Source organism: Arachis hypogaea, chromosome 12 (genome assembly GCF_003086295.3).
Source record: "Arachis hypogaea cultivar Tifrunner chromosome 12, arahy.Tifrunner.gnm2.J5K5, whole genome shotgun sequence".
NCBI lineage: Eukaryota > Viridiplantae > Streptophyta > Magnoliopsida > Fabales > Fabaceae > Arachis > Arachis hypogaea.
This window is the reverse complement of record NC_092047.1, coordinates 119,666,949-119,682,020: the sequence shown is the minus strand read 5'-3', so window position 1 is coordinate 119,682,020 and position 15,072 is coordinate 119,666,949. Positions and strand designations below refer to the sequence as shown.

Sequence of the window (15,072 nt, the reverse complement as noted above, 5' to 3'; positions counted from 1 at the left end):
AATCAAGATTTTTTTCAAAATTTTAAGTAAAGAAATTTTGAATTTTGAATTTTTGATATTTTTAAAAATTAAATATACATTTCAATTCTTATTCATTTAAAATTTAAAAAATTAAAAATTCTAATTATTATTCATACTTGTTATATTCCTTTCCTCTAGTAATATTTTCTTAAAAGCAATATATAAATAGTTTAAAGGTTATACTAGATAACACTAAAATTAGTCACTAAAATCAATCACCAGTATAAAATATATACTAGAATATAAATAAATATTAAAACTAAATTAAACTACATATATATTTATACACAAATACATTAATAACTAATTTTAGTGTACAAATAGCATCTATTTCTCATAGTTTAATAATAAGCCATTGAAATTATTATATTACAATTTTAAAAACATAGTTATAATACACGGGCCCCTCCTATATGAATTTACTATCCTCATAATGAATATTGGCATTAATCATGCAAATTATCGTAAAATAAATAAGGAAGAGATAATAAAATAAAATATAAATAAAATATTACTATCAATATTTATCAATACTATTATACTATTATAAAGATAATATATTAATATTATATTAGTATTATATGAAGAGAGAAAGTAAATTAAAAAAGTGCTTTATTGTATAAGAAAAGAAAGAAAGAATATTTGTTGTTGATATTGCAGTGTGAAAAGTCTCGTACCATACCCTTTATTTATATATGTATGAGGTCTTTATTTTCAACATGCATTTAAGTCCATTTTCTCTTGAGAATGGACATCCACGTTGATCCTTATCACAACACTCACTTTTGGATGTCCATTTAGGATTGTTGCCTCATTAAAATTTTACTAAAGAAAAACCAGTGGGAAAAAAAACCTTAGTGAAGGAAAAAGAGTACAATATTCTTTATAATGGAGACTGCCTCATTAAAAACCTTATCAAGAAAAATCCAATGGAAAAAGAAACATGACCAAGGAAAAAAGAGTACAGTCTCCCCTCTTGACGACACCATTTAATGTCTCGAAATCGGCGCATCCCAATCTCATGTACCAATCTTTCAAAGGAGGATTTTGGGAGTGACTTTGTGAATAAATCTGTCAGATTGTCACTTGAGCGGATCTGTTGGACATCAATTGTCCATTGATTTTGAAGATCATGAGTGAAGAAGAATTTGGGAGAAATATGCTTTGTTCTATCACCTTTGATGTATCCGCCTTTAAGTTGAGCAATGCATGCTGTATTATCTTCAAACAGGACAGTTGGAGCTATCTTATGATCAATCAATCTACATGATGACAGAATATATTGAATCAGGCTCCTTAGCCAAAAACACTCGCGACTAGTTTCATGAATCGCTAGTATTTCAGCATGATTAGAGGAGGTTGCTGCTATCGTCTGTTTTGTGGACCTCCATGATATAGCTGTACCACCATATGTGAATAGGTATACTATTTGAGATCTCCCTTTATGTGGATCAGACAGCTATCCAGCATCTGCATACCCAACTAATTGTGACTTGGATCCATAGGGATAAAACAATCTCATATCAACCGTTCTATGAAGATATCGAAAGATCTGTTTGATTTCACTCCAATGTCTTCTGGTTGGAGAGGAACTATATCTTGTTAGTAAATTTATAGCAAATGATATATTGCGTCGCGTATTATTAGCAAGATACATTAGTGCTCCAATGACATTAAGATATGGTACTTTAGGACCAAGGATATCTTCATTTTCTTCTTTAGGACGGAATTGATCCTTCTCCACATCCAAAGATCTTACGATTATTGGGGTACTCAAGGGATGTGACTTATCCATATAAAATCTCTTCAAGATCTTTTCTGTGTATGTTGTTTGATGAATAAAAATTCCATTTTTTGTATGCTCGATCTACAGGCCGAGACAAAATTTAATCTTTCCAAGATCTTTCATCTCAAAATCTTCTTTTAGAGTTTTTATACTTGTTGGAATCTCTTCAAGAGTTCCAATGATATTTAAATCATCAACGTACACAGCAATTATAATGAATCCAGATGCAGTTTTCTTTATAAAAACACATGGACAGATATCATCATTCTTGACTCCATTTTTTGCCAGATACTCAATAAGGCGATTATACCACATTCGTCCAGATTGCTTTAGACCATATAAAGATCTTTGCAATTTGACTGAGTATAACCCTTGCGAATATTCATTGGATGGTTTAGATATCTTTAGTCCTTCAGGGACTTTCATATAGATATCCCGATCTAATGAGCCGTATAAATAGGCTGTTACCACATCCATTAAATGCATATGCAGTTTATGATATGCAGATAAACTGACCAAATAACGCAATGTTATCGCATCCACTACAGGAGAAAACGTTTCTTCATAATCTATACGGGGCCTTTGTGAAAAACATTGTGCCACAAGTTGGACTTTATAGCGCACAACTTCATTTTTTTCATTTCGTTTTCTCACAAATACCCATCGATATCCAACAGGTTTTACATCTTCAGGTGTACGGACTACAGGTCCAAAGACTTCACATTTTTCAAGTGAGTCTAATTCAGTCTTCATGGCTTCTTTCCATTTTGGCTAATCATTCATTTGTCGACATTCTTCGACTGATCTTGGCTCAAGATCCTTACTTTCATGCATGATTTTTAATGCCACATTATATGCAAATATTTCATTGACAATTGTCTTATTTCGGTCCCATTTCTCTCCTGTAAAGACATAATTTATCGAGATCTCGTCATTTTTATAATTTTCAGGTACCTGAACGTCTTTTGGCGTTAACACTATATCAGAATTTTGGGTAACTGCAGGTGTCTCTACTATGTCTTTTTCAACAGAAATATTATTTATCTCTTTTCTCTTTCGAGGATTTTTGTCTTTGGAACCGATAGGCCTGTCACGCTTCTAGCGTGAATTTGATTCAGTGGCTACTTGTCCTACTTGGACATCAATTCGAATTGGGACATTTTTCGCTGGTATATAAGATTTAGTTATCCTCTTTGTATCGGAAAATGCATCAGGCAATTCATTTGCTATTCTTTGCAAATGTATAATCTTTTGAACTTCCAGTTCACATTGCCCTGATCGAGGATCTAAATGCATCAACGATGATGCATTCCAGTTAAGTTCCTTTTCAGGAAGCTTATTCTCTCTCCCTAATGTTGGAAATTTTAATTCATCAAAATGACAATCCGCAAACCGGGCTTTAAATACATCTCCAGTTTGTATTTCAAGATACCTCACTATAGAGGGCGAATCATATCCAACATATATCCCCAATTTTCTTTGGGGTCCAATTTTGGTGCGATTAGGTGGTGCAACGGGAACATATATCGCACACCCAAATATTCTTAAATGGGAGACATTTGGCTGCTGGCCAAAAGCTAATTGCATAGGAGAGAACTGATGGTAACTCGTTGGCCTCAAACGAATAAGTGTTACAGCATGTAAAATAGCATGCCCCCAAACCGATGTAGGGAGATTTATTCTCATAAGTAAGGGTCTAGCAATTAATTGGAGGCATTTAATAAGTGATTCTGCTAACCCATTTTGTGTGTGAACATGAGCTACTGGATGTTCAACACTTATACCATTAGCCATACAATAAGCATCAAAAGCTTGGGAAGTAAATTCACCAGCATTATCAAGACGAATTGCTTTGATTGGATTTTCTGGAAATTGTTCTTTTAATCAAATAATTTGAACCAGTAATTTCGCAAACGCCAGGTTGCGAGAAGATAATAAGCACACATGTGATCATCTCGAAGATGTGTCTATTAAGACCATAAAATATCTAAAAGATCCACATGATGGATGAATAGGTCCACATATATCACCTTGAATCCTTTCTAGGAATTCAGGAGACTCAAATTCAATCTTTACTGGTGATTGCCATAAAATTAACTTTTTCTGAGAACATGCAGCACAACAAAATTCACTAATTTTAAGAATCTTCTGGTTCTTTTGTGAATGTCCATGAGAGTTTTTAATAATTCTCCTCATCATGGTTGTTCCCAGATGACCCGATCGGTCGTGCAAAGTTATGAAATCATTTTGGTTAGTAAACTTCTGGTTTACAATGGCATATGATTCAATTGCACTAATTTTGGTATAATATAACCCAGATGAAAGTGAGGGTAATTTTTCTAATATAATTTTCTTCTTTGAATCATGAGTTGTGATACATAAATACTCATGATTTTCCTCATTCATAGTCTCAATATGATATCCATTTCGACAAATATCTTTAAAACTCAACAAGTTTCTTCGAGATTTGGTAGATAACAGTGCATTATTTATTATGAATTTTGTTCCTCTGGGAAACAAAATTATAGCTCTTCCGGAGCCTTCAATCACATTGCCTGAGTCAATAATAGTATTAACATATTCTTCTTTTGGCACAAGATGGGTAAAATATATATCTTTTTTAGAATAGTGTGCGAACTTGCACTATCCGCAAGGCATACATCTTCATTACATATCCTTGCCATTCGCTTCAAAGACAAATAATAATAAAATGAATAGTATGTACAGTTAAATTGAATACTTGATCGGAATTATTTTTCTAAAAAATATTGTACATAAAAATAATGTCATATACTAACATTTTATTTTAAAACATGACATATTTAATGATTTCAAAATTCATAAACATTAATATTTTATTATTTATATACATCATATTTAAAACTTAAATACATAGAAAATAAAACTTAACAATATTATTTATTTACATGAATGCTTAACAATCTCATACATTAAACTATTTCATCATTGGTCAAATGACCAATATTTCCTTCAGGATCCTCAAAGAAATCAGATACATCATAATGAGTGGTGAAATTTTCAGCATCATTTGAAACGAAATTCGACTCTTTTTCCTAGTCGTCATTTTTCAAAAATACCTGGTAAAAATCGACTAAGTGCCTTGGGGTATGACAGGTACGTGACCAATGGTCATTTCCACCACAACGGAAACACTTATCCTCTGTTGATTTATTCTTCCCAATATTTCTTTCTTTATCTCACTTCTGGTGAGATCTTTCTTTTGAATATAATTTATTTTCCTTCCATAATTTTTCTTGTTATTAAAACATTGTCATTTACCTCTTCTGGAGTAATTTGCCGCATTTATTTCAGGAAATAGGACGGCGCGCGCTTCAAGATTTTTCAAGAGCAACTCATTGTTGCGTTCAGCAACAAGAAGGCAAGAAATTAACTCAAAATATTTTTTAAACCCTTTTTCTCGATACTGCTACTGCAGGAGCACATTCGAAGCATGGAAGGTTGAGAAAATTTTCTCCAACATATCATGGTCACTTATCTTTTCCCCACATAATTTTATTCGTAAAGTGATTCAAAACATTGCAGAATTATATTCATTTATAGATTTAAAATCTTGTAAACGCAAGTGCGTCTATTCATATCAAGCTTGAGGAAGTATTACCGTTTTTTTATGATTGTACCTTTCTTCAAGGTCTTTCTAAAGATCTGCAGAATCTTTTAATGTGAGATATTTATTTTTCAATTTTCCGTCAAGATGACGACGAAGAAAAATCATGGCTCTGGCTTTATCCTTCTGGGATGCATTATTTTCAGTCTTAATGGTATCTCCAAGATCTATTAAATCAAGATGAATTTCAGTATCTAATATCCATGATAAATAATTGTTTCCAGGCATTGAATTCAAGATGAGAGAGCTTCAACATAATGAAAATTTGTTAAGTCTTCCAAAAAATTTGATTAGAGCCTCGTGCTGGTAACGTTTTATAAAATAAATAAGGAAGAGATAATAAAATAAAATATAAATAAAATACTACTATCAATATTTACCAATACTATTATACTACTATAAAGATAATATATTAATATTATATTAGTATTATATGAAGAGAGAAAATAAATTAAAGAAGTGCTTTATTGTATAAAAAAACAGAGAGAGAATATTTGTTGTTGATATTGCTGTGTAAAAAGTCTCGTACCATATCCCCTATTTATACATGCATGGGATCTTTATTTTCAACATGCATTTAAGTCTATTTTCTCTCGAGAATGGACATCCACGTTGATCCTTATCACAACTCAAATAACTATAAAGTTCACAGAAAAATCCTATCAAATTCAGCCAAATAGATGAAAATCAACATTAATAAAAGGATAAGTAATGACACCAATGTCACAATGCATAACAATTAACAAATATGCAATCAACAAAAAAAAGTTATTGCATAGGACAATAATATCAAGTTGGTCCAATCAGGCCATAAAAGACATACTGAAAGCATAATCAGTAGTTCTGATTCTATTATATGGACATTGCAATGGATTTGTATGTACATTCCAATAGTTGTTATATATATCTATATCAACAAAATGTTATTGATAACTAAATTCATTGTTTGCATTCTCTTGCACATTATAAAACCTGGTGTTTGAATGTTATCAACTATGTAAACACAAGCATGTTAGAATGGTGGGACAAAATGCAAAATAGAGGTGAAGACAACTAGAGATGGTTCCAAAGGATATGCTGCTGCAAAAGAACATGTCCTGCAAATAAAAGAGCAAACAAAAGGGATAAGGTGAAGTTCAATGCAATGAAATAAATATTTAGCTCATTCACCAGATAAATGGATTCAAGAGGAATCACTAATGGATAGATAAATTCTATCATATAGTTCAGATTATAAGACTGCTTATTACACTGGTGAACCACTTTTTTTTTTGCTTCAATATTTCAAAATTACAGAAGAAAGAGTTTAGAAATCAGAGGCACAAGTTTAGAAATGCAAACTAGAAACAAAGTTCTAGGTGGGAGCTATTTGATGCCTTCTACAATTAGAGAATACAGGAAATGGAGAGCAGTGAACCCAATTTTAAAGGGAACAACGGTAATCAATATAATGTTCCTAATACTTACAATCATGCAAAATAAGCAGCTAATGTTTATTCTCAATTAAGCAGATGGGAATGTACAATTAAGCCGGTAATGTTTTTCACTATTAGCTTTGGCCATGCCATGCACATTGAATGGCTACGAAGAAAGGTGACTTTCCATCACTCATGTTAAAGACTTTACAAACAAATAAATTAATTAATAATGAAGCTAGATGTGGGTGATGCAGGTGCTTTGCTTAGGGATACAGGAAAGTTGGTTTAGAAGCACTTGTAAACCATTACACAATAATGATTTAATATCTAGCATTAGATGAAGTTTTTTTTATAAGATATCAGTGCTTTTATATATGACCAATGTTAAGGCCTAATTCATTTCAACAAGCACATGATGAAATGTTCCTCTTAGTGTTTCACAGTTTCACCTAACTTTAATCAATTAATTGTGCAACGTGATAAATTATTATCGCCATAATGGGGACTAGTGTTTTATCTCTAAAATAGAGATAGCTATATCTGATCTGAAACTCTCTTGCTCAACTCTATCATATCATATAGTAGATGGCAGCAACTGACATCAATTATTATAAATTATTCAATTAAACCTATTAATCATGCAACATGAGAAAAGAAGGGAATTATAGATAAGCTTAGCTTGTGGGAAGAGAGGTCTATTCATCATGTCAACTAATTAAGAGTGATTTTATACAACAACAAACAGTATGTTCTATCTTTTAGCCAAGCTACATACAAAACCAATTCTTTCTTCAAAAAAATTCAGGTTCAAAAAATTGTGAGCCTTAAAAGAAATAACCTTAAGAACTGCAGATATACAATTTAGAGGACAACTGCAAAGAAACATACCTCCCTAAGACATCTGCATGCTCAAAAAATTCATCTGCATCAGTATTCACTATTCATTACCGCATCAGATTTCTCCACTTGTCCTTCAAATCAATCTGACAAAACCATTGGAGTTGTACTAAATGCTTACATCAAGAAAGAAACAAGGCAAACCACTTTGGGGAATATATTACATACTGCTTTTCTATCTTGAAATATGTTACTGTAAAAACTCAGAATTGCTTTCCAGTTTCCTGAGCCAAACCTGTATAAGAAAATATGGTCAATAATGGAAACACAAAACCATTAACTAAATTGAATAGTTTTCGATTTCAAGTAAAACTAACAACCAAGACAGTTCACCCTGAAACCTTTTGATTTGACTAGTTTAGAAATAGCACATACTTTTCCACACCAATTCTTAGTGCGTCCTCTTCCATTGGAGACCATCTTCTTTGCTTCCTTCTTAGTTGCACTCCAGTAGGATTATCTTTTGAATTATCCCTCTGCAACGATAAATAAATAACTAATATACCAATGCAAAGATACAAAGAAGTACAAAGTGAATGCATAGACCATTAATAATAATAATAATAATAATAATAATAATAATAATAATAATAATAATAATAGAATCTAGCAACTATCTTATTGTGTAAAGACCAGTCCTTAATGGTCCACATTTGCAAAACCCAAAGTTTTCACTGCATCACATTTTTTCCCCTCATTGAAAAAAGTTACCTTGAAAAAAATACCACCCTCAAGATCTATGCTCCCAGATTAAAATAGTTGATAAAAACATTATTACCTTATACCTACGAGTAGTACTGTTCTTCTCCATCGAATTGGGGCTTTCATGAGCAGTGCTGTTCTGCTCCATCAAATTGGGGATTTCATGAGCACTGCCGTTCTGCTCCATCAAATTGGGGATTTCATGAGCAGTGCTGTTCTGCTCCATCAAATTGGGGATTTCTTGAGCAGTGCTGTTTTGCTCCATCAAATTGGAGCTTTCATGAGCAGTATTGTTCTCCTCCATTAAATTGGGACACTGAACTTGAACTCTACTATGATGAACAGAAGACTTCTTCTCATGATCGGCATTGTTAGGTTGAAAAAGAACAATAGCCCTGGAAGTATTTAAGTTGGGCACATCTACATCCACACTCATGTTTTCCATGGGTCCTTCTTGATTTGTACCTTTCTGTGCAAGTTTCAATCCAACAGCATCAGATACATTCAATGCCTCAGGAAGAGATTCCTCAGCTACTTTAACTTCAGCACTAAACTCGGTACCATTTTTGCTCCCTGAATGTTCTGTTCCCAATTCCTCAGCAATAGATTTATTAACTCCTCTATGGCATCTAAGAAATGCAGGGAGCTTGCGTTTAAGTTGAGGATCACCTTTCTGGCTTGCTAATGAGGACATAGTATAGTACACGTGTAAATAACAAAGAATAGGAGTAGGATAGCAACTCATTAGCAGAATTATAAATTGTATCAGTTGTCACTTGTTTTCAATAATGAGCAAACCCATCATTTGCTAAAAGAAAATTCAAACTTAAACTGACCATGCTTGAAAAGAGTCCTCTGGTATGTGGAAAGCAAGAGAGCAAAAGGTAAAAGCATAAACCAAGTAAAGGAAGCATTTTTTCCCATTCACATTTCACATTTAGTAACTTAGTACTTCAGCCAATAATAAGCCGCAAATTTCTTTTCTAGTGGAAATAGCATGTGGCTAAATTATTATTTCTAGAGTACTAATTAACCATGCATAACCTTAGTTAAACAAGCAATGAAAAAACAAATAACAAATACATTTTAGAAACTCTTGTTATCAGAGACTCAAAACTAGATAGGGTTAACACTATCCAGCACCAAAAATTTGAGCTTGAAACGCTAAAACATCTAACACTATTGTGCATTGTACACTAATAACCAAAAGACAGAAAATTTGTAAGCAACACATGCAACACAAAAAAGAAAGACCATTAACATCAAAATCCACCAAATAGAACATACCCTTTTCCCCCTTTGCAGGCTCCTGGGTTCCATCAACAGAACCTTCAGCTCTCTCCTCCAACTGTTCCTTCCCCTCATGTCCACCATTCAACCCCACACCCTCCATCAACAAAACACTACTTGCCGATTCTTTCTTCATGCCCTTAAATGTCATTTCCGCTAACGTGTCAAGAAAACAAGGTCCCATCGTTTCCCAAACTTTCTGCAGATAAACCCTAACCGCGGAAAACGCATCGTACCGCGTATTCAACTTCGCCAACCTCTGATAAATCTCGGTGTCAACAACTGCAGCCTCGATGTTCTCCATCCACTGTGCAAGCTCGTAAGAGAACAGCTTGCTCCGGCTATGTTCCAATTTCAGCACGCGCCCAAACCAGATACGCGCCATGGCGGCTAAGTACTCCTTGCTGGGAACGCCGTCGGAGGTGGCGGAGAGGTACTTGACTGTGCATTCGACGGCGATGGCGCAGTAGGCTGTGCGCATGAAATCGAGGAGCGGAACGGCGTCGTTTCCGTCAATGGCTTCAATTTCCTCGAGTACCTCAAGAGCCTCTTCGGTGATTGAGGCATTGGTGATTTCGGATTGGAGGATGCGGAGGAGGAGGGTTTTCTTAAGTTTGTTATCGGGTTTGGAGAGATTAAGGGACTTAAGGAAGTCGGCGACGACGGAGTCGGGGGCGGAACTCCGGAGTTGGAATTCCGCAAGCCACCGCGAAATGTCGGGGTCCATTTGGATTTGTAATACCAAAAAAGTTTTGATCTTTGTTTAAGAAAAATTGGGGAAGAACGAGACAATTAGGGCTTGGTTTTTACTTTTTACTCGCTAGTAGTAACCCCAACTTGTTAAGTACGTCAGTGAAAAAAAAGAGGATAAGCTTTTCCCAAAAATGATAATTGTCATTTTTTATTTTTAATACACTAATATTAGAAAATATTTAACCAACTTTGCTTAATTTAATAGTCAATTCACGGGAATGGATTTTTTCCAATGGAAAAAAAATTGAATGATATTCAGTGTTTAATTTTATCATTTACTGTTCTTTCTCTTCTATTTAATTTAATTTTAGATCCACTTATATAATTAAAAGTGAGAGATCACACTTTATTCTCTTAAGTGTTCAAAAAAATAGAAAAGATCTATTTCTATCAATTCACTCGTTAAACAATTTTAAACTCGCATCGTATCCAGTAACTTACGGATTCCATAAATTTTTAAATAAAATTTAAATTTAAAAATTAAAAAATAATATAAAATTATTCAATTATATTTATTATTTATAATTATTTATATAATTAATAAAAACTAATTATTTTTATTAATGTAATAATTATTTAATTGTTTAGGTATCTACAAAATTATTTTATACTAATAATATATTAAAATTAAAATCAAATAATAATAATAAAATGTAGATAAATATTGTGGTTAGAAAAAAATTATCTACTAAACTCTTTTTAGTTCTCATTGTATTTAGATATAAATTTTATCTATATTTATTTGTAATTGTCAATTTTAGTATTTTTTAAAAATAACAAATATCCATTAAAAAGTATGAAAATGCATATTTTATTTCATATTGTCTATATAATATGAAAATACATAAGATAAAGAAAAATGTTAGAGAACTAAAAAATTTTATTTTTTTAGTTAATAATTAGTTAATAATATTTTAAACTGTAAACTAAAAATATATTATTAAATTATTAAATAAAAAAATTAAATTAGTAATTAATATTATTAATAAAAAATAATAAATTCTATTGATTTTCTAAAATTCCTTTAAAAAAAATTTAGAAAAAATACTGGTAATATATCTATGTACATGCAATACGGCTATTGATTTTTCTTTTCCTTCAATAAAATTATGTATTGGCCAATGAATTATAGCTCAAATGACATATTCTTCTTATACTCATCTAAGAGATTGTGGGTCCGAATCTCCCTATCTTTAATAATCTAACGCTAACGAACTATAACTCAAACAACATAGTATAAAAAATAATTTAAAATAATTACTCATTCTTTTAATTATTTTTTAATTGTTAAATAAAAAATTAAATTTTTTATATTTTTAAGAAATTATACATATTTAAATTTTTACCTCTTTAAATGTTAGGAGAATAATTAATAAGAAGAATTATTTCAAATCATTATATAATACTTCACATCAGAATTAATGAGATACACTTTATATAAGAATGAATAAGATATTAAAAGTATATCTAATATATTAGATAAACACAGTATTATGCATTTTTAATCAAATAAAAGTAGATGCTATTAGAGTGATTATGTAAATAATAAGAACTAAACCAAACCGTAGCAGAATAACACATAATAATAAGATATTTAATCATTTCATAAAAAAAAAATTGAAAGAAAAAAGCCACCACACTTTGGCCATATAGAAGCCTATTCAACATAGATTACATTATTATTTGCTACCTACCAATACAGTAAAACTATACTATAAAGTTGATCATAGTGATAATAATAGTAGACATAGTCTAATTGAAATCACATACAGTCCAAATTAAGCAAGAACTACATGAAAAAAAAAAAAAAAAAAAAGAAGAAGAAGAGAGAACACACAATACATATTACATAATATAGTGAATTATTGATGGATCGATGTTGCTTTTCTCTCTGAAATCCTGAATTCACAAAAGAGAGTGAAGGGAGGTAGAGAGGGACTTGATGGAAAAATGCCAAAGGATTTGAAGTTGCCCTTTTCAGGAGAAGAAAATCATCCTTAATAAATTAAGGAGAGATTCTTACTCGGCAGTGATCTTTTAACTTATTATTCTTTTGGAATTTGCAAGTATACATATTTTATATATGTATATAAATTTATGGAATTTGGTATACTATTATACCAACTACTATTACTATTACCACCACCATTATCATTACCACCACCACGATATCTTCTAATCTGTCAGGTCGTCTTAGCTTTTTAGCTCGGCGCAAGCCCACCAAAATTTCGATGTTTCGCCCTATAAATACCATGATTAAAAAAAAAGTTTGAAAAAAAATATCTTTAACTCTAAACTCTAAATAATACAAACTTACTTTGCATGAAGAGAAGAGCATCATGGGGTATGGAGGACTTGGATGTTACTAGCTACATGTTTTTGGTGATGGTGGTGTAAGAGGGTTTGGGATTGTAGCTATGAATTGGATGTTATAGGACTTTGTGTATGTGCTTGTTTTTATGGTCAATAATGGCAATAAAGGAGTGAGAGGACCTTAAGTACTTATTGTGATGTTGTAGTGTGACAATTTTTGTTTTTTCAAAAAGAAAAATTTAAAAGGAGGTTCCTAATTTAGCATCTTCCAAAGGATATGCCTTTGTCACCTCCATAATATTGTTCCACATATGATACACACTTTTTCCATTCTCCTCCCATAAAGTGTCTTCTTTTTGCCTATACCTTGTGCTTTATTATAGTCTTGAACAAAATAAGCCATCCATCCCAAGAACTTTTTATTTTTAATATTGGAGTGGTAGTGGTGTTTTTTTTAAATGTGGATTGTTGGGGTGTTATACTCAAATATGGAATCGTTTAACTAGAGAAGCAGAAATCAGACCGTTCGATTTATTAGAGGTACATAAATCGAACTGTTTGATTTCTAGAGGTATACAAATCGGACCGTTCGATTTGTAGAGGTACAGAAATCAGACCGTCCGATTTGTGTTAAAAAAATTAAAAAATTTAAAGTATAGAAATCGTACCCTCCAATTTGTGTACTTTCCACAATTTTAAAAAATACTGAAAATTACAATATTAAAGTATATCACCACTTTTATTTCCATAACAAAAAAAAATTAACCCCATCCCAACGGTCTAAATGCAGTTTTTAAATTTTTAAATGTTTTTCATAAAGCTATCCATGTTTGATAATTTTGTAGCTGTGAAGAGGACATTATTCCCATATTAGAGACGAAGAAAAATTTACGTGCATATAAAAAATTAACTACTAAATTAATTATTAAATATTTATATATGAATATATATGTTATATGCTTATCTTATTTTTAATATATATTTTATATCTTTGTATATATTTTATTTTTATATAAATAACTGATTTAATAACTAATTTTTAATATATAATAGTTTGAGAATAAACAGTGAATATGCTGTAATTGAAAAGTATTTGAAAATGTTTCTAGTGGGATAGCATTATTATATAATCTTAGTCGACTTATGAGTTATATATATACTGATGCTTTTTATTTATATTGTACACAAGATTATTGACTCATATTTATATTATGATCGAATTTGGTGTGGCCTATTAATTACTAAATAGTAGGATTTATACTCCATATATTTAATAGTGTGTAAAGACATAAACAGATTCATTCTAATATAAAATGAAGTTATCAAACACACTTCAATTTTGTCGGCGAAATCACTACATTGGCGTTGTAAATGCATGTCACTGTATTAGTGAAAATCATTATTAACAAATTAATTCTTAAATATTCACTAACTTATTTATGAATTATATGACCTTTTAAAGTATAATAATTGTGTTTAAATATTACATACAAAATACTTTTTTATGAAAATTTGCCTCTTCCCGAATAACATATTTGTTTTAGACAATCCTGTTATGAACCCAGATTTTCTAAAGATTGGAGCAATTTGACAAAACCACGGAAGACGAATCCATACAAATAGATTATATAATACCAATAAGAACGGATTTTTATTTTATTTTTTAATGATTTGGATTAAATTCTTATACATTATTATTGAAGCGAAAAGATGTTGAATGGCATCAGGTTAGGGCATGAGCCAGAGTATTTCATCTTATTCAAATTAATCAACCTTAACTAAAATTTTTTATGCATGAAATACATCAAATTTTTCATTTGCTTTCTAAGTTTAGTTCATTAATGACTGTCTTATCGCATTAGCATAACCCTCCTAGCTAGTTTTTGATAAATAATAAGCTCTCACTTTCATACTTTTATATAGCTTTTTTTTTCCTTATTGCATGGGTATGATTTCATTATATCTTAAGTGGCAAAAACATCATCAATAATCACATCATTATTCTTTGCCTTTGCTTTGCTACTTGCATCCATTTTCTTTTCTATTATGCTTGCCTTTTGTAATAGGATTTACTCCTTAAAGAGTATTTTGAGACAAATCTTTATAAATCAAGAAACAAGTGGGGTTTAATCAGTAACATTCAACACAAATGAATCGCTTCCATAGTGCATTAGGGAGTCTATCTTTATTTGTTACTTGCATTCATCATGGTAACAGAATAGAGCAAAATGATATTCTGAAGAGGC

General features: G+C 31.3%; 1 protein-coding gene across 1 annotated transcript; it reads right to left on the bottom strand.

The window, feature by feature from the left end:
* Positions 1 to 6,276: 6,276 nt before the first annotated feature.
* Positions 6,277 to 12,317, bottom strand: LOC112728914 (uncharacterized). Its single transcript, XM_025779264.3, has 6 exons — positions 9,758 to 12,317; positions 8,547 to 9,151; positions 8,144 to 8,244; positions 7,937 to 8,003; positions 7,760 to 7,854; positions 6,277 to 6,550 (listed from the first exon to the last, which is right to left on the bottom strand). The coding sequence occupies exons 1-5, from the start codon at positions 10,485 to 10,487 to the stop codon at positions 7,816 to 7,818; spliced, it is 1,542 nt and encodes a 513-aa protein (XP_025635049.1). The 5' UTR covers positions 10,488 to 12,317; the 3' UTR covers positions 6,277 to 6,550; positions 7,760 to 7,815.
* Between the last annotated feature and the right edge of the window lie 2,755 nt (positions 12,318 to 15,072).